Source organism: Scomber scombrus, chromosome 4 (assembly GCF_963691925.1).
Source record: "Scomber scombrus chromosome 4, fScoSco1.1, whole genome shotgun sequence".
NCBI classification, from domain to species: Eukaryota; Metazoa; Chordata; class Actinopteri; order Scombriformes; family Scombridae; genus Scomber; species Scomber scombrus.
The window spans coordinates 16,162,546-16,183,776 of NC_084973.1; the positions used below are offsets into that span (position 1 = coordinate 16,162,546).

A 21,231-nucleotide genomic window follows, 5' to 3' on the forward strand; every position below is an offset into this window, starting at 1 on the left:
GAAATTGAAAATTTGACATTTTAAGTTGAATGAACTTGAAATTAATGAAACCTCTATGTTTAAGTTAAGTTAATGACACAATTAGTTTACTCCACTAAATTCCTGTAGGATGTTTTAAAGTGAAGTCTGTGTCTCTGCAGTGATATGTTGCAGTGAACTTTGAGCCCTAAAGCAATCAGTATGTTTAAACTTATTTAGCTTGTAAAAAATGTTGCCCATAACATCAACATTTTTTGGGAGCATTGTTTAATTTCTCAGCACTTTACCGCCATCAAATATTAATCTGCGAAATATTGGAAAACTGCCTGCGTATCACAAACTTAGATACTTGTGGGGGTGCATGTGCATCCTTGTGCACCTGAAAGAGATCATAAAATCCTCCTAAAAATTCCATAGTGCTATTAGGCATTAAAAACTCCTTAGGGTACCTACCTTACCTATAGGGCCTGATTGTTGTATTGCTGGTTTTAAACTGTCATAAGCAGTCTTCTCAGTTACAACCATGTGGGGACAGTTCAATGATGCAATGAGCAATGAGTGTTTGAAGAATACTGAGGCCTGTATTTCGGGTGGTTTTCTTGGGTTTTCTAGCATATATGATATATGGTTTGCTTTGAACCCATGAGTTTCTGAGGCTGTTTTTTCCATCATGTCACACGACACAGTCCCTTCACTTTAACAGAATTTACAATAAAGGTCTCGTTCTGGAAACGACGACACGTTGGAGGTAGGGGAGGGGGTTTACTCAACGGTTTATGTTTCTACACAGTGTTTATATTGGCAGTCGAGGATATTTACAGTGACGAGGGGAGTATCTGATGAGAAGATGTTACAAATAAAATGTCTTCTCATAGACTCCTCTGCCTCTGTCCCAAGTATACAAGCATGTGGTGAAACAGTGGTCTTTAGCTATGTCAGTATGTAACATCTAACATTTTTCACTCTGACAAGCCTCTGAGCAGGGCCGAATGCCTCTACAGTAAAACGATCCATGCTTATGAAGGCAATATGGAGATTAGAGTGTTATATGAGATGTCCCAAAGGAAACTGACAAATCAAATGATTTGTTATGGTGGAGGAAATGGACAATGCTCTCTGAGAGAAGCAGAATCATGAGGAAAACTGAAACAATAGCGAAGAAAGATTTGGCCCACTTCTTACCACACATGTATGCTGCTCTGAGTTCATTTATAGCCCTGCGGAGTGAGGCAGGTTTATGGTTTGCTATTGAAGCAGAATATCGTCGTAAGGGGAGTTGGAATGGCTACAGTCTGGCAATCATGTCTTGGCTCTGGATGGACGAGTGCAGTCACTATCACACAGTCATTGTGTTGGACTGGAGCTTTTGTGTTTGGTTGTCATGGATTCGGCTGCATGGTTGTCAGAGGGGACTCGATTTGTTTTTATTGTTTACATGGGTGGTTAAGGAAAAATATGGGATATTGAAACCTTTTTCATAGAAAAACTTGCTCTCAAGTGTACTGAGACACAAATCACACCGCAGGAGGGAAATTACATCTGGCTGGTGTGGCAACAGACCTCTGAGCCGTAATAAGTGAGCATTCAGACCAACCTTGGACAAATAAACTGTGTAGGAATGGACATTCAAACACTGAGGGCAAAGGATTTACTCACCCGAAGCTGAGTGTGTATAGCAGCAGACCTGGAGCAGGATGTTTAGCTGAGGGTTTGTGGATTGGCCTGAGCTCTGCTTGACTGCAGCTGTGGGCAGAGAGCTAGAGCTCTTGTCAACCTATGTATGGTAATGAACAGGGTCAGAGTAAAGGGTCTGTTGGCCAGGAATTCAGCAGCTTGTTTCTGCAGAGAGCAGCAGTGCGTAAACTTTACTTCACAACAGCTTTTCCTCTATGAAAGTTTTTATTGTTTAGTCTTTGCAACCTATTGTTTGATATTTCTGATTCTCCAAACTTTCTCCCTTTAACATTTAAGCCAAGGTGCTGATTAAGTCAGAACTTTGAATAATGAGGATCTTAAAAGGATACTTCTAGTATATTACAAGCTGATTTTGAGTTCTGGAAATGCTGCAGGATTACTTTGCTATAAGCCCTAAAGTTTATCATAGATGTTTAGAAAAAAAAGTTGAAACCATAGAGAACAATAAAGTTATGACCACTTGCTTTCCTGGTTCAATTTTGACCCATCATACATCCCATAAGGGTAGGTTTTCAGATTATTTACTAAACACGAGTGTCAATACTGCATTTCACTTTACTTTAAGGTACTCTTTAAAATACCCCTGTCAAAAAAATTCTGTCAAATCCTAATCAAACTATAATGTGACAGTTTTCCATTATTCAGAGTGACCCCAGAGTGTTAAATTAATGTTTTTTCCAGTAACAATCTTCATTTGCAAAAAAACAAGTAACTATTAACCTTGACATCATGCGAGAAACCTCGCAGGACGCTGATTGGTTCAAACCACTGGTGGTTCAGACATAATCGCAAAAAGCCTGACAAGATGAATTCATTCTTGATCTCATGATGTCGTCATCTCACAAATCCAGCTGCCGCCCAAGGTAAAGTAACTATAGCTGATATATAAATGTAGTGGGGAGGAAATAGTACTATATTTCTCTCTAAAATGTAGTGGAGTTAGAAGTATCATGAGTACCATTAAATAACCGTAAAGTGGCATACATTTTTCCCTAAGAAGACTACTAAAGTAAATGTACTTGGTTAACTTGCACCACTGGAGTGCACAGTGTTCTCCTGTGCAATCAGGGATTTCTAGTGATATGATATTTTTTATGAACTATATTTCAGTTTTACCTCCAAATAAAGTGCTAAGCTGTTGGTTCATTTACAACGTGTCTGATTGTCCGACCGCTTGTGTTTTTTGCCTCATCGGACAAGATAGATCCCACAAAAATAAGACCTACATTATAATAACACAGAATTACCTTTTTAAATACTACCAGCTTCATGCATTACTTAGTTTAGTCACAAAGGCCTATAAAGTGCAGCATGCTTCATATTTCAACCGTGTGCAATAATTTGCAGTTTTGTGTTAAAGTACATGTGTGTGTATGTGAAGGTCTAATTCTGGTCCCTGTTGTTTTTAGAGCTGTTGTCTGCTGGCCAGTTGCGGCAGCCTGTTGGCTGACATGAGTGGGGTTTCATTACTGCGGCATGTCGGGAGTGTTTTATATGGAGAGGTCATAGACATGACAGTCCCTTCCCTGCTTCACCAAAGTAGAAGCAGAGGAGCATGTGGTTTCATCCAGTCAGTCCTGGTCTGCTGCTCTGGAGTCCTGTTTTCACTGGTTTCCCTGGTGACCGTAGAGATCAGGAGACGGGGGAAAATAGGTTTCACATCGTTGGACAAGATGCCAACCGAAGTCGTTGAAAGAGAGTGTCGCCAAGGAAAAGTTTACAAAGCGGCTGTCATTTAGGTCGAGCAGGGTCATGAGTGCGGAGTCGCGTTTTATCTGGCTTCTGTGATATTGTGTCTCTTCATAAAAGTGAAGGGTGTGCGCTGCCACACACTTTTATTAGACATCTGTTTCTTTCAAGTGGAGGAAATGTTTAAAGACTGCTGGATGGATTTGTTGTGTGCAGCCTGTCCCGACCACATACTATCTCAAATCAGCATGCTGCAGTTCGACAGATGTGCCCACCACTAATTTTAACCACTTTACACAGACCACAGCATTGTTTGCTTTCATGGCACTGGAAAAATTGTTTTCATTTTACTGTTTGCTTTTTGAGGGGATACTACCAGGATGGCAGCAAGTTACAGTTATTCCAGTTTTTTTACTTAATTTTAAAAATTCCTGGGTTTTTACTGTCTTGTGTTTGTGTAAACACCAGATTCTCTTTAGTCTTTCTGTCTCTTGAGCTTTGAACACAAACTGCCTCACCTGCTGTTGTGGAGCATGCATCCACACTCCTACACCCAAAAACAAGCAGTTAACAAACCATGGAGGCTGGTCTGCTCTGCTCAGTAATTAGAGGTGAAGGTGGTGACTGACTGTGAAACAAAGTTCAATTTTCCTGTAATTAGTATCTACGAGTGCCTTGCAGGTAATCTCGGTAGTCTGGACCAAACCTCTGTGGGGCAGATAGTTGTGGGTCTCTCATGAAACCTTCTGGAAAATACAATAAGCGGAAGTTGGATGGGAGGGAGGGGAGGTTATGGAAGGTGAGTGTTGCATCCTGTGCAGAGAGTTCAGCCTCACAACTGTCTATGCCCAGCAAGGCCAGTCCCCTGTCCCAGACTGCCAATGGGAGCACATGTCTTTAGTCCTGACAAACACCTTTTGTCAGCAGACCGCAATCACCCCACCAGTCAGACCATTCAGCCAGGCTCTGCTCTGTAATTACACACCACTGCCTGCTGGGGAGGGGGTGGGAGGGGCAGCCAGACGGAGATGCAGACCCCGTCACTGCCATCAGCATCACTAAAGGCATGTGCTGGAAAAACAGAGAGAGTGAGAGAGACAGGGAGAGTGAGTGAGAGGGAAGGTGAGGTAAAGAGAGCCTTGTCTGGAACAGAGAGGCGGGAGGAGAGGCAAGAAACCCTCCTCCTTCCTGTGAAAGATTAGAGGCTGTGTGTGCGAGCACATCTGGATGGGTTGGAATAGCTGAAAGGACTGATGAGTGAATAGTCAGACACAAACTGAAGAGGATCAGTTAAACAACACTTCTGGTCACACTGAACTGGCCTCTACATGATTTAAAGGATATGCAGTTATATGTTTCTTGTCAAAGAATTAAAAACGTCAATGAGCCACACTGTTGCACTGGGTGCCATGAACCCTTTTCCAGGAAGGTTCCCACAATCTTTTTGGTAAAGGAACATGTCACTCAGTTCAATTGAATGCTTCTAGTAAGATCATGTAATTGTTGGTTTGGTTCTGCACATGAGATTTGTTTCTGAATAAGAAAACATCACCAGCCATATTCTTTAACACCATTTGCTTTGTGCATCATGCATGAAAATACATACCTGGTCTATAGAAACCATTAGTTTACAGCTAGTAGAGCATCTGATCACAGACCACATTATGAGAGTCTCAGACAGCTCCAAGTCACCAGAAAAACCCTCAATGGTCCAATTATTTGGAGGTACAGTCATTTTTCTGATAATAAATGACAAGTCAAAGTCCAAGTTGTCCAGCGTCATATATTCACAACTGTTAGAAATGGACTCTTAAGTGTACAGTTTTGTAATGTTCATACTTGCATTACATCACTTCTATACATTACTTGTGGCTTCTGTTCCAATTTTAGTTTTTTAGTAAAAAAACTTTTTTATTAGCATTTTATTATAAGAATTTCATTTCACTGTACAGCTTGTGTGCATCTGGCAAATAATGAAGCTTTTACTCATGAATAATAAATGTACTTGTTAGGTAAATTTAGCTCTTTTAGAATGTACTGAGTAAAAAGTGTTTTACAAATAAATCATCTGTATAAGACACTGAACTAGAATACAGTCTAAACTAGATTAAGCTGGAAACTTGTAAAGTGCGCAAAGTGTCAAGTCAGAGAGCCAACAACATTCATATTCAGCATAGTGGATGATCTCATCTGAAGTAAAAACATGGGTAAACATTAAGTCACTTCAAAATAAAAAAATTTTAAAGGACAGAATAACAGCAGAAATCATCTCATCAGAAACTGTAACCAGACCAAATACATGTGTGCACCACCATGCACTGCTGTATGTCTGTGCTTATTGATGAGGTGAGATGTGTGTGCATAAGGTGAGAGCCTCTCTGACCCTGCACGCTCTCACCTCAGGGTCCTGGAGGCTATAGCATAGTTTTATGTGCAGCAGGTCTTTGCAACACCTCCTCTAGACTTGTAAATCCGAGCAGATGCAGACTGGCTGCCTCAGTGCACTTGTTCTCAACTTAAACATGATGTGAACGTAAGGATTCAGCCTCGCTTAAATTTCGTGGTCCTTGGGGATCAATTATCTGACCAATTGTTCCAACAAGGCAGCACTTCCCTCCTCACCTGTAATTACAGTGGAACCTGTGCAATGTGTGGGCTGCACCTCTCTCAGGCTTAGAGGTGGGGACGCAGAGTGGCAATTCTAAAGGAAGGAAATGATGAAGTGTGTCCCACCCTTCATGTCAATCACCTAATAAAAGAATCCTGCGACCCTGGGAAAACACAATAAATGCTGGGGTTCAAATGCAGGTTTGCACTGGGTAGAGCACCGACACCTGATGACCAATCTGAGGTGGAAGCTGCTGACAGGTCTGTTTTATGATAGCATTCATTTGACGAATATGTTGCCAAAAACAAAACCGTATACAGTATCGACACACAACTGTCATGATTAATACACATATGTAAAACAAGATCCATCACAAGGTCAGTTTCAAAAGTTTTTGTAATGCCCAGTGTCTGGTGAAAAAAGGGTTGATGCTAGTTGACCAATTGAGAGGATAATATAAGCAATAGATGTGCTCTCCACTGCTACCACTGAACAGATAATCAGACCTTGAAATTCAATGCTATGTAATAATGTAAGCAGATTAAAAACAATCATATCTAATTATAACAGTCCTTAGCACGTGACTCGGTTCCTTGAAATACCTGATTTACACTCACTAAACTGCCTAGCAAGGAAATATATAAAAAAAATCAATAAATAAACATCTCATAGCTCTCTTACAACAAAATTGCGTATGTTTTTTCTTAAGTGATTTATTTACTGAATTTGATCCACTCATGTGAAGGATTGATAACTAAATATGAACATTTGTATTTATTATTACACTGTTGTGTTCAGTTAATGTAATATGACAGGAAATATTTCTATTAATTAATTTTTGTTATTGTTTGATAAAGCAGAATTTTTTAAAATATAAAATGAGACAATCATTTGGTGTAAAATGTGGGTTGAACAAAGATATTTTTTGGAAAGGATGTCAAAAATAGAGAAAACAACTGTTCATTTAGTATACATACGCACTGAGCGGCCACCTTGTTCAGCTTGGCTTGACTTATTTCAGGGAGTACAGTTTTCTATGATCAGAGTGTGTGCGTGTGGGCCTGTGTGTGTGTTTATCTGAAGGCAGCAGCAGCAGTGTTCAGTACATCCGAGGCAGTGCAGAGACAGAGACAAACGCCTTCCCTGGTCGGCTGTCAGCAGCTGGTCACTAATGATGCCGCAACGCTGAGCTCAGCCAATTCACTAGACAGAGATGGATCAGGATCTTACACTCTGCTGTGTCTGCTAGCTGTGCTGTGATGTATGTTTGAGCTGTGTGTGTGCTTTGTGTGTGCTTTGTGTGTGTGTGTGTGTGTGTGTGTGTGTGTGTGTGTGTGTGTGTGTGTGTGTGTGTGTGTGTGTGTGTGTCTGTGTGTCTGTGTGTCTGTGTGTCTGTGTGTGTGTGTGTGTGTGTGTGTGTGTGTGTGTGTGTGTGTGTGTGTTTGAATGTGTGTTTGGATTTTTGCACTCACAGCTGCTGCTATGCTCTGCATCTCCACACAGAAACTTTGAGATAACAGTTACACTCAAGAAAACATCACAAACAAGTTAGGCCTTTATAGGCTGTACACCATGGTATCTGCCTGAACCCAGTCTTCATAGATGCATCCATGCTCTGCCATACTGGAAGCACAACAAAAGCCTCACTCGGAAATTTGTAAAGCTGCTCAAGGCCTGTCTGTCTCCAAGCTGCTGAATCTCTCTGCAGAAGTAGAGAGCAAATAAACCGCAGTAGGTGATGAGCTTTGAGGATCAGGCAGGGAGAGCAGCCGAATGTGTGTTTGAGGGGCGCCGGCTGGCAGAGCTAACTGGGCTCTTAGCGTGAGGACTCTGGTTTATTTTCACTGGGAGAATATCACCAAAGGAACAACCTTGGCCTGTTAATAATACAGCTAGTGTGTGTGTATATATTTGTGTGTGTATATCACTCTCTCACACACACACACATACACACACACACACAGACAAACGCTACACAAACAAACACGAACACACACACACACACACACACACACACACACACACACACACACACACACACACACACACACACACACACACACACACACACACACCATAGTTTGTAGAGTGAGAGGTGCAGCTGCTATCCTGGTCATTGTGCCCTTTACTCCCATTCTAATGGTGCCAGCAGCACTCCACAAAGGTTAAAGCTTTGGGATAAAGTAATATTAATAATAATAATAATAATAATAAGATAACAATTTAATAATAATACAGTGATAATAATATCAGGTTGTTGATGCATCTGTAGAATCTAAAAATGTTGCATTGTGTTGAGTGCAATCAGTTCAGGGCTTCCCCATGTGGCCCTGTTCAAACTTGGCATAAATTTGTCTTGGGCGTTCAGTCAAACATTATCTGTACACTTCCAGCTTTTTCCATTTTTTAAAATCCTTTTATGCATAAAAGTTTTATTGTGGACAAGGGTAATTTTAGGTTGTTATGTTTTCACCACTTGTTTGATGTCTCAGTGCAGTTACAGTACTGTGTGTGATGTCCTGAGGTATTTTATTGTGAGCTCACCAACGCAAATTCCTATCAGATGTGTTGAAACGGCAATAAAGTGTGAAATCTTGAAGCTTTCTTTGTCCTTTTATCCAGTATACAAACCATTTCAATCCCCAAATGTGGAGTTGTTTTTAGCAGCAATCGATTGAAATTTTCCCATAAATAAAATCTGATGTGAGCAGGTAAAGGAAATATATACAAGTTGTCATTCAGCACATATTTATGATAAATTTATCACTGCATGTGAAGTGAAGTTTGTGTAAACTGAATCTGGATGTATCAGGATATAAGATGCAAGATCTGAACATGCAACTGTAGCACTGATCAATTATATAATGTTTATTTGATTTAGACACCCCTGCAGATCAATATCACCTTCAGTGTTTTTCCATTCAATTCAATATTCAAGCAGAAAGCGATGTGAAGAAGAGGAAATAGAGGAGAGAAAGTTCTGTTCTGTTTGTATTTGATCTGAGGCCCACGGGGCTACATGTGTGGCTTGGCAGACCTACTGTCCGCATTTTGGCAACAGCTTCATTGGTCTGTCTAACCTTAGCCCTTAGCTACATGCTTATAAAGACTGCATGCTGTAAGTCGACCCACAGGCAACATGACTTTCTAATAAAGTCATGCTGCCCAAGCAGAGGTTAAATAAATGAGTCTGAAATATGCTGCAAAATCCGTGTATGTAGTATATGTAGCTATGTAATACTTAATACACAATATACTGTGGATATAATATACTGCAGCGTAGACAGTCCCTGAGGGACATCCCTCATAAGTGCCTGAGTACAAATACTCATTATGGGACAGATAACCTTCTTGCCGTGACCTTAGCTTGTATCTGTCTCCTTTTCCTATGAGATTATCACGCCAGAAGACGGCCTCTGGCCCACTGAACTCTCTGCAGGGGTATTGCTCTAATGAAGAGCTCTGACTCAGTCACTGATTAGGGCCCAGTGCAACATTGGGGCAAACAGTCAAATAAATTAACACATTTCTTTGACCTGCCGACTGGGGCAATTAGCTCACTGAGAACAAAGACTGGATACAATGAACCGCGTCCATCAGGGAGCGTTCATTAACTGTGATGATGTTATTGTTGGCCAAGGAAGCAGTGGATCACACTTGAGGCCTCAAAGTCATCTTGTCTTCAGGTCTTACACTGCCATGCATGCACACACACCACAGAAGATGCAAAACAAGGGTCTTGTAAGTGTTAAAATTTGTTGTTGCAAGAGAGGGAGTAGGTGTGTAAAAGGTGTATGCGCAGGAGACTGTTGTCATAGTGCCGAAGCGGGCTTAATGCTTCATACAAAAGCTTGTGTGTGGGTGAGGGGATCTTGGCTCTTGAACGTTCTTTGCTCAAGAGGGAGAAGAGGTGCCTTTAGGAGGGGAGGGTCTAGATTTCCTATCCAGAGTCCCTTTGTAATTGAATCCAGCCATCTACATGAGCCGAGCTCCAGAGAAAATGTCCTCGGCATGTGCATGTATAACATATGTACACTTATGTGCACGCGCACACGCCTCTCTTTGTCAGTCGTCCCCATGTGGACTGAAGTGCTGCACAGGCGAGTGAAGAACAGATCAAAGTATACATTCTCCTTGTCTCTTTGCAATGTTTACATTGTTATCGAAACGTGGAAGATTTTTCTGCAATCTAGAGCACATGCCATAACATTTCAGTCTCAGGTCTTACATGGTTTAAATCCATCTACACTCATAATCCTCTGAGAAATACCCAGAACCCAAAACACTGAAATCATGAGCACAGAGGCTGAGGAGGGAGAATTATTGGAGCGGTCTCAATTTACCCAAAACCATGTGTTCTGTGTACTTTTCATACTCCTCCTTTGCCCTCTTTCTCCCCCTTCTTTATGTAATCACTCAACCCGTTATGCTTTCCTGTCTTAAGTTCCCTAATGTTTATTTTTCTTTGCGACAATAAGCTCTCCATTTTCTTTTCCTGGGTCTGCAGTGGATAGAATCAGATTTTGACATCTGACGTTCCAATAAGTGAGGCTGTTTTTTTTTGATACTTTTTATTTAGTATTTTCAGAAATGAACAAGTTGACAACAGACTGTCAAGACAATAAAACAAAAACAAAAACATGGGGGCTCCTCAGTTGAAAGACCTATATATATAATGTCCAGTGTCTTTACTTGATTAGTGTGTAGTGTCCTCAATTGCTTTGATAAAAGCAGTCCATTTCTCCCATTTCCTGGAGAAGGTTGCTCCTCTAAATCGGAGAGAGAAAGTCATCTTTTCCATTAAACACATTTCCTTCACTTTGTCCATCCATTGGTTAATGCTTGGAGGTTCTGTTTTATACCAGCATTTTGTTATAACTTTTTTACAAGCCATCAACAGTATTTTACACAGATACCAGTCTTTTTTAATAACCACATTTTCATTTAGGACACAGAAATAGAGGACCGTCACATTGTTAGGGATTGCGTATCCCAGGATCTTTGTCACAGTAGTACATACATGACCCCAGAAGGTTTGAATTTTTGGGCATAGCCAAAATATATGGGAATGATCAGCGTTCATGTTTCCGCACTGCCTCCAGCACTGTTCTTGTGATTGAGAGAATTTGCTTTTTATAAGAGGTGTAATGAAAAAACGTATCAAGTTTTTCCAACCAAATATTCTCCACTTCTTTGAACTTGTAGATGAATGCTGTGCACTCCACATAGAGCGCCATTCCTCCTCTGATATTTCTACATTTAGTTCTTTCTCCCATTTTGCTTTAATGTATCCTGTGTTGATCCCATTCTGTTTCTGAAGGCCTCGATATATTTTAGATATTATTTTTTTATTCTTCTTTTTATAGGCTTCAGTTAGAGTATCTATCACTGTGTTGCCCTCTCTGGACAATGTTGGTTTGATTCTTTTATCGAAAAAATCTCTAATTTGCAGGTAACGAAAAAAATCTTTGTTTTCCAGCCCAAATTCTTTTTGTAACTCACTGAAACTTTTTAAGAGCCCTCTATGAGTTATTGTGCATACTGCTGTGATGCCTCTGTCCCACCATCGCCTGAATCCAGCATCACTGATTCCTGGTTCGAATCTGGGATCTAGAGCAGGCCAAATTAATAATTTGATGTCTCCCTCCATATTGTATTCTTTTACCATCTTGTTCCATATTGTCAATGTTTGTTTAATAATTTCATTTTTGCTTTGTCGAGCCAATTTGTTTCCCATGTCCCCTAATATTGCCTGAATCTGGAAACCTTCCATCTGGGCCTCTATGTCTTTCCATCTTGCCTGATATAGAGGGCAGCATGTAGAAATCAGGAACTTTACTTGAGCTGCGTAAAAGTATTGTTTCAGATTAGGCAAGGACAGCCCCCCCTCTTCTTTTGGTAATTGAAGTGTCTTATACCTGACCCTCGGTCTCTTACCGGCCCAGATAAATCTAGAAATAAGTGTATCCCACTGTCTGAATTGTGATTCTGGAATCATCTGTGGGATGGATTGGAAAAGATATAACAGTCTCGGTACCACAAGTGAGGCTGTTTTAGAAGAATACCGTTCTGCTGCTCCAGCCCGGTGCTGCAGGTGCTATTTCACATCTTCTTTTAGTAAAGCTTTTAGCTTTATGTGTGTGGCTGCCGGCCACTGAGTGGGAAATACGTGCTTCCTGGTGGCTAATGAGGTGCTGAACCCAGCCTCTTGTTTGTATCAGGAGCACCTGGGCCGACCAGAGCCAGACAAGGCCAGACAAAGAAGTCAGTCTAGCATTTCCACAAAGGTCTGCCCATTCAAAACATCCAGAACCCAGGGACGCAAACTCCCACACTTCATAAAATGAAGGCAAGACAGAATGCGAGCCGAGACTGCCCATTCTGTCTGCACAAGGAAACTATTGTTTGTCTTCACACACCCTCTCTCCCAGGCCTTGGGATTTTAAACTCCATACAGAAACAAGGCAAAAGGAAAGCAACTTGGTAAACATGCAGGGTGCACACTATTTGTCTCTTTCATATGTGACAGAGACAAAAGCTGCAACTGTCACTGTTTATTTCTTTTTCTGTCCTCTTTACTGCTGCTTATACTAGTTGTCAGCTCTTTCTAGCTGATGGTAAGAAGCTCACCTGGAGGACACCAACCCACAGACAGAAACAAATGAAACATCATCATACAACCCATACATCCTTCAAAACACAGTCTGTTTAACCCAAAAACATGTGTTTAGTGTACTTTTCAATATTTACAAGTTGGATCCATTGGGTTTTTCTTCTTTTTCATGACAAACATGTTCACATGTTTTTTGTATAAACCTTCCATCAATAAACATATTGTATGTTTCTCTGATGTATGTCTGTGTGTTAGCAGCATCTCCTAAAAGAAACATTTGACCTGATTTTGATTTTATTTTGTGGAAAAACTTTTGCTGGACCATCAAGCAATTTAATTCCCACCATTTGATTCCCACCTCATGGATGAATAGAGATAAACTTAATATTATACATGTTCGCAGTGTCAAGAAATCCATTTACATTCAGATCTGAGAGACAAAAGTGACATCTTCCTGTGTCTTTATCTTACAGAGGCAGGGAGCCAGCTTGTAGCTCAGGAGGCAATAAGGAAACCATCCACACTACGCCGCCCGCCAACACGCACAGGAGAGTCGATCTCTAGTAAGTACTCTGAACATGTTACTACCTGGACTATCAAAAATAATGGCAAAGGTATTCAGTATGTTTAGATGTCTGATTCCTGTTTTCCAGATTGTCTCAACTGCAGTCGAATCACAGAGATGAGTGACAAGCTGAGCTCACTGGAGACAAAGGTACAACCACAGAATTTGAAACACGGCGAAATATGATAAACCCACATTGAGCACACGTGTTATATAATTGCCCGTACTAGTTTTATGTTTTCTTTCACCAGGTCCAATTACTCACTGCCCCAGCCTCCGTATCACATCGCCACCTTCAGGGCAAAGGGGGAACCGTGCCAGAGGCCTCCTTATTGGTGGGGGCCATGCCCACTCAGGGAGCTCCTGGTGAGCAGGGCCCTGCAGGTAGGTATATCACGCTGTCATGCATGAATGGATTTCATTTAAAAAATACTGCACATTTCCATTTAGTGGGGGTCCACAGTTTTGTGTGTGGATAATTGAGTCAGAAATCACTCCTTGCAGCTTTCTCCACCAGCAGCAACGCTTTTTATTTCTGCCCTCTACCTGCTCACTTCTGTTCATATCTTATTTCCTCTACTGCGCACACACTCATTTCGTTCAACTCAAGTGAGAGCCTGGTTGTCTGTGCTGCTCACTTTCAGTGCTCTGTGGTTGTGTGGAAAGCGAACACTTCAGAGCATTAAAGTCCTCTCCTTCCCTGGAGTTGAGCCCAGCACTGGCTGCCGCAAAAAACACTGAGTGTACTAACTCTGCTGCACTGTCAGTGTCCAGGCAGTTACTGTGCATTAACATGACTGTGTTAAAGTCATTATACATATACATATATATATATATATATATATACATACATATATACATACATATACATATATATGTATATGTATATATATATGTATATGTATATGTATATGTATATATATATATATATATATATATATATATATATATATATATATATATATAATTGTTATGATGTTATCTGTGTCTTGCAAATTCTTTATCCTTTTGGGAAAAAAATGAGTAGAATCTGTCGAAATTATTGTGTGCATTGTGATTGAAAGTAGTATCAAAACTAACCAGAATTTCTACTTGTCAATAAAAAAATACCATATGGAAATGAGCAGATTACAAGCACATTATTTATTCTCTCCTTTGGATACACCCTTTCCATTTTGGACACTCCATGAGCTTTCCTCTAGTGCACAGAAAATAAGCCAAAACATAATGATTAGATTGCTATGACTTCATTCATGATCTCAATAGAATAAAACCCTTTTGACTGAAATAATGTGGACTTTTTTTCCAGCACAACCTGCACTGAAATTTAAAATAGCAATTGCGAAACAACACATTGCTGTTGCTTTACTGGAGCTTCAGTCTTGTTTGTCCATCATAATTAGCTATGAGAGCCTTCCTTATATCACTTTAGCCATAATTGGCTCAGTGTTGAACATGTCACAAAGGTGTAATTAACAGCAGCACTGGCCTGCTACTAATAACATCTGAAATATGTAAACCTGCAAACAGTGTGTTGTTTTCCTTTGATGATGGAACAGAGATTTAAAATAGCACTAACAATGAAACAAACACTGTAATGTATTTTGGAAAGTGTTTTTTGCTCTGCTGCTTTGACAACATTTAGATAGATGCACCGTGTTTTCATTACAGGTCCTCAGGGAGAAAAGGGAAGAGATGGACTACCTGGAAGAGATGGTAAATTGTGACTGTAGATGCCTTTCAGTAGATAGAGCCTGTTACGGTTCCATGGTTACTCATGACTGTTTCCTCTTCTTAGGGAAGCAAGGGTCTCGAGGGTTGCAGGGTCCCAGTGGGCATCGGGGGGAGGCAGGGGTAAGGGGCCCATCTGGATCCCCTGGATTGAAGGGATACCCAGGACCAGCAGGTAAGACCGAACTGAAACAGGCATTATACTGTACAAAGTTCCCCTTTAACAGACAATTGTGAGCTGGCTGAAACAAATGAACCTTGTCATACTAGATGTTGACAAAGTTTGTCAATATGCATGTCGTAAAGATTTGTGTGAGTGTGTCATTCAGGGACATAAAGGGTATTGCAGAGCAGTTGTATACTTTCCTGTGTATGCTTGCTTGTCCATTTAACCTATTGTCTGTAGAGGAAGAAGACATTTGAATGGCTTACTGTTGACCAAAGACTTGTGAAAACCACAGTGGAAAAATCAGAGGGATCTCCCACAAAAGACTGACATGTGATGTCCTGCTCCAGAGTATTTGTCTTGCTCTTAAACCACTCATTCAGACCCTCCAGCAGCATTGAGGCCTACTGGTAATTTACAAGAATTTGGGCATTTTGTAAAATCATAGGTTTGGGGGGCAGCAAATATTTGTATTTGAAACTCCCCTGTAGCTCCCAACATGTGCTGCTGCTCATGGTCACCGACCAGATACGAAGTAGGGGAATAAGTTTGCTCTCTATATTCAGAGCTTGCTGGTTATGTACAGATGATAAATAACCTGTTGAAAAAAGTAAATCCACAGGCAGTTGTGACTTGAATAATAATAAAGCAAATGGCATGGTATAAGTTTGTCCCAACATCTGCTCTCGCTATAGGCTGTTATTTTTTTGCTCTGGATATTGAAGGGAGTGGACCTCCTCTCAAGCTAACATATGACCCCTGCTCTGTGCCTGCTGCTGGGTAAAGATGAGATGTAGAGCAAAAGTTAAACTACAAACCCACCTTTTGAGAAGCACCATGTGACTTCAATCTGAAATGAACATGAGCTATATATACACAAATCTGGGGTCCTTATGATTTCCATATGCCTGTGGTGTTATTGTTTTTCTATCTCTATTACTTCACAAGTATCCCCAAACCAGCGCTACGTCTTGCATGCAAAGCTATGCTTTTCCCTATTGTACTGGGAGTTTTTTTTCAGTTTAAGGACAGAAAGATAAACACATGACTGGAATGTGTCCAATGTCATGAAAAATCTAGATAAATACCTCTTTGAACCAGGGGTTATGGGAAAGATAGGCGAAAAGTGAATTTGTGAAGTCAGGAGAAGTGACAGTATATAATATAAAGAGTTGTGATAAGTTTAAAGAGAGTTGTATTCCAAACTTTGACTCATATTATGAGTGTGAGATCAGGGCTATAATAACATTACCAGTCAGTTGCATCACCCCGCTGTGTGGTACACAAACAAAAAGGTGGTGAGTCCGGGTCCGTCGGAGGGCGAAAGTTTGTGTTCATGGGGCAGCGTTACTACAGGAGAGTCCAAACAATTAGGTCAGATGTAGTTGTGGTGCCTTTTTTCCAGAAAAATGGCTGTGGGTGGAGATGGAGCATTTAATTTACAATGAACCAGTGCCAGTAACACTTTGCAGAGTTTAATGGTGTTTATTTGAGTTTTCCCATGTCCTTCAGTAAGTTCCCAGCACTGAACCCTACTCCTGTTAATTACAGAGAATTGAAGTCAGCCATTTCAGTCTATGGTTCACACACTTCTCTTCCTCTGTCCAGATGCTGATTGTACGCCACATGTGTGCAAACATAATGCTGCACAAATACATACATGCCATTGCAGCACATCTCATTCCTATTCTTCAACTCTTTTTTTCCTGTCATATGTTTCATTTTTTTATCATTACTGTACTGCCATTGTGCTTTGCCTCTCCTGCACAAAATGTAATACATTTACATCATATTTCACTATAATATCTCATATCTTTCTAATGTGTCTGTCATCACTGTGATGTTTCTGTCATCCCTCTTCTCAGGGCCACGCGGTCCTCCAGGACACCCAGGAGAGAGAGGCCTACCAGGCCCACCAGGGCCACCAGGCCCCCCAGCGCCAGCCAGTGCCCGCATCCCAGACCCAGACCACAGTAAGATCCTGGAACATAAACATGAGGAAGATTCCACCTCAAACAGATCAAATACTCCTTTCTTTATGAGTTTTTGAGCCATAATTGCTGTTTGTTATCTCCATTGGTTTTCTAAAAGTTGGACGATGAAGGTTATGAATTCTCTCACCTTCATTTCACGGACCTGGAATTCTCCCAAAGGGCAAACGTCCAGACTGATAGTCAATACATACACACTGCCACTTCACCACCTCCTCCTCACATCAGGTGGTCTCTTTGTGGGCCAAACTATATGATGTGACCTCATGTCCTGACAAAATCAGTTGAACCCAGCACTAGTGCATGTACACAAATTCATTCAAATGTGTTAGCAATGAAGGAAAACACTTGTTCTCTGGCGAGGTAAAGCAGGTTTTACTGACTTTCAGCTTGACATTGATATTATTGTGTCTTTAGCAGCCTGAAGGACACGTTGTCTCCTGCTGCATTGAAGATCTATAAAGTTTTAGGTTAAATGATGAACAAAAGAAACGAAGAGAATGAGAAACAGACAGGATGACGCTAATCATTTAACTGCTACTTGCTCCTCATTGTCTACTAGCCAAGTAGAACAGAATCAAAGACTATTCATTGTAGGCAGAGACAGCCGGAGATTGACACAGACTTCACATGCTGGGATGAGAACCTGTCCGCCACTGATGTCACTCAACAACTTCCAGATGTAGGCTGCTGAGACAGCTGAGGGGGAGTGTGAGAGACAGACAGGGGCCTGCACTGGCTCTTTCAAGGTCAATGCATCAGCAATTTTTATATGTGGATTCAGTGGTAAAACAAAGTATGCAGTTTTGTAAGCTTTAGGTTCCTGTGTGGGGAAAGTTGTGGGTGTGTTGAGGTTGGCATGATGATTTCTGAGACTGTTAGCCATTTCTTTCACATCAAAGTAACAGTAGGGAACGTAGGGGTGGTGGGGTGGGGGGTTCTGTGCTGACCTTCCTTTGGAAAACACTGGTTTATTTGGCTTTTACGTCTGCATCAGGAGGTTGGAATTCCCTTCTGCAGAACAGGAGTGACTCCTAACTAGCAGCCAGAATGTTAAGTAGTGAAGAGCAGGACTGTTCGCTCGGAAGTGCAGTAGTTTAAAAATCAGTTTCAGTGCTCCCACATGATTTCATGTAACGTTAAGCCACCGATCCCAGTGCGTTCTCGGTAGGAAATGAAAAGTGAGTGTAAAGAACGAGTCAGACATAGTGAGAGCGGCCCTGGTTTGGATGTCACCTCAACTCCTGATCTCTTAGTGGTGTGCAACGATCTGGCAGTTGGAGGATGTTTCTGGCTGTCAGCCTTCCTCCTCCTCCTCCTCCTCCTCTCTGGCTGTACCTACTGAAGTTCAATGCTGGGTTTGAGAGCCGTGTTTCCTGTCAGTACAAAATGACCCAATGACCACTCACTTCCTCTATCACTCACACATTCACCACCCTCTACCTCTTGCCCTTCCTCTGTAGACCCATTTACCGTAGTCGTCCTGTGTGTTGTTACGCAGTGGATGTGGAAAGTTATTTTATGCTATATTATGTAACTTTGTTAATGAATGTGAATCACTGATCTACTGCTGACTGTGCTTTTGCACACATTTTAGTATAGTTTACTACCCTGCTGAATACATTAGGTGAAGTCTGAGTATTTGTTAGAAAACATTGCCCCCTGTAGGTCAATGTGGTGTCTTAAAAAAAGACTTCTCTGCCACTTACAAACACTGACTCACTCATTAGATTAACCTACAAAAAAACAATTTGAATCTCAACTTTATATAAATAACTGCCTGCAGTACAAAGAAACAAAAGGGATTAGAAGTGATTCTTATTTGGGGGGGGGGGGTCTCAACAGTCATTTAAAGTGATCGTTAAAACAAACTACAACCTGTGATTTTCTGAAAGGTAAGATAATATGAATACCATATTTGATAAAATAACACAGGGAGAGAGGCTGCACCCTTTAGCATCTGTTCATGGCTCTCCTACAGTAATACAAACTTGTCTAATAAAGAAGCTACCCAAGATTCTTAGTCACTGGTGTGTTGAGGTACAGCATTGCAGATATTTTTGTCAGCTTTGTTCATGATTGAATACACTGTCTCCCTTAGCCAGGAGAGCAGCATCTGCACTTCCTTAAACACCGCTGCATTTTATTTTAACTCCAGAACAAGGAAAAGACCCCTTCTTCACCAACACTTTCCATAACTCACGAGGGTTGCCTGTTCCAGGACCACAGGGTCCCCCTGGGCCTATTGGTGAGTGGTAGTCTCTGTCCATATTATGTTGGATAGAAGATGTTTGTGTTGTGTTTATGACATTTTGTGTTCCTACCCTGATAAATGCTAATATTTCTATATTTTAGCTATATTTAATCTTGGCATAGTGAGACACACTGTCTTCTATGCCAAGATAAAATGCTGTTTCTACTGTGACCTCAATGGCATGCTTGACCCTAAATATGGAAAATTCCCTAGCACTAATAGTTTTACATATGTACATTGTTCATAAATACCATAGATACTAATTAAGGCTATCTGCTGTATACAGTATACAGTACAACTTACTTTTAAGTAATTTTACCTAAGTTTCCCAATCACACATCATTTGGTCTCAAAGTTGGGTCCATGCATTGAAAACTACTCTTAGACTGAACTTTAAACTGAAAGTCAAAAACACCTATAGTATACTATACATATGATATGTGGACATACGGCAGAATGTAGTTAAAAACAGCAAGCAACACCTCCTCCTTGAAGGTCAAGGTGTTTGTTGCTAATATGCATCCTTCTATCTAATCCGCAGGACCCCTGGGTCCCAAAGGCCCTGTCGGACCTCCTGGCCCACAAGGACAGAATGTAAGCTTGCTGACAACATAGTGGTGCACTGCAGTAGAAAAATACATGATAGTGATAGAAATAACTCATAATTTTTGGCACTGTCAGATTTGTTGTATAAATGTATTCTCATCGTTTTGAACTTCCCTTCTGACTGGATACAGGGGAAACCTGGATCTCTTGGAGCGCAGGGCCCTGTGGGGCCAAAGGGAGAACGTGGGGAGAGAGTGAGTACATGCAGAGCTAGATGATACTCAGTTTCCTCATTTAACTCTACATCCTTGAACAAAACTCTCTGTGACCTGCCTTTTATTTTTCAGGGTCCTTTAGGTTACCCAGGAGAGAGGGGCTTCAGAGGCGAGACGGTAAGCCACCTCTTTACCCAGCCAGTAAACGAGTGTGTGGGGGGGGGCATCAACACATGTCACAGCTGGTTATATTACTGTAAACTACACTAACCAGCAGCACAACAAACTGCACTGAACAGCTCTTTCTATCAAACTGTTGCACTACTTCCTTTGATATCTTGAAGTCAGACTCCATATTTCTGTTAAAATGTCTTTACAGGGAGCGACGGGTCCCAAGGGAGAGCCAGGAGAGAAGGGCTTGCCGGTAAGAAAGTAGTCAGTGGTATTGCACAGTCACATATGGTGACACAGGGTCTAAGATAGATCTTAGAAGACATTTTTAAAATGTTTTAAGATTCTTTTGTTGAGCATTGAATGTTTTCTCTGTGTCTATCTAATCCTTAACTTTCCTTTTACCTCTTTCTCATTTTACAAGAACAATCTAAATGTAAGATATTTTTATTTATGTCCTCACGTGTTCCCTTTGCAATGCAGTGAATCTATTCCGTGACCTTAAATTAAGTCTAACCATGACCTACATCTCCGGTTATGGTTATGATCTTTTTACAATCACCATGTTTATGATTGACCACAAAATGGTGTTCAGCATCATCTGTTTATCTTGTACTCTCAAGTCCATACTTCCTTACCTGTTGATAGTCAAAGTGTCTGTTTTACATTGTTGTTTCTGTATATATGATTTCAGCCAGTGATCTGTATGATTTTGTGTGTGAAATCTTTTGCTATTAATGTGTTTTTGTTTTGTTGGTCCTTGGGGTGTGCTCTGGACTGCTGTCCCCTGTCACGACACTGTCCTCTTGACCCTAAAGCTGTCTGACTCCCTCTGCAAGCTACTGTCCCCATGGCTACCTTTCACAGTCACCTTTTCAGCACCTGACTTTGGCATATACATGTAAATATACAAATAAAATGAACAGTGTCAATCCTGTAGCATCACCATGCACCAGCACTGACTGGGTGAAAGAAGGCAGAAAGTTCTGAAATCATTTAAGGGGAAAA

The 21,231-nt window shown here is 41.0% G+C and overlaps 1 protein-coding gene across 3 annotated transcripts in view; it reads left to right on the plus strand.

Moving 5' to 3' along the window:
- The window catches only part of emid1 (EMI domain containing 1), a 54,306-nt gene that overhangs the window by 30,648 nt on the left and 2,427 nt on the right, over positions 1-21,231 (plus strand). For 2 of the 3 annotated variants that reach the window (XR_009925055.1, XM_062417806.1), the window contains exons 4-15: positions 13,058-13,147; positions 13,238-13,299; positions 13,401-13,533; positions 14,821-14,865; positions 14,948-15,055; positions 16,912-17,019; positions 19,196-19,285; positions 19,833-19,885; positions 20,029-20,091; positions 20,185-20,229; positions 20,432-20,476; positions 21,042-21,124. Coding sequence is in view for 2 of the 3 variants with exons in the window: in XM_062417806.1 (XP_062273790.1) it covers positions 13,058-13,147; positions 13,238-13,299; positions 13,401-13,533; positions 14,821-14,865; positions 14,948-15,055; positions 16,912-17,019; positions 19,196-19,285; positions 19,833-19,885; positions 20,029-20,091; positions 20,185-20,229; positions 20,432-20,476; positions 21,042-21,124 (925 nt within the window). In the remaining variant the exon portion in view is untranslated. The remainder of the gene's footprint in view (positions 1-13,057; positions 13,148-13,237; positions 13,300-13,400; positions 13,534-14,820; positions 14,866-14,947; positions 15,056-16,911; positions 17,020-19,195; positions 19,286-19,832; positions 19,886-20,028; positions 20,092-20,184; positions 20,230-20,431; positions 20,477-21,041; positions 21,125-21,231) is intronic. The other variant, XM_062417805.1, reaches the window with a different exon arrangement.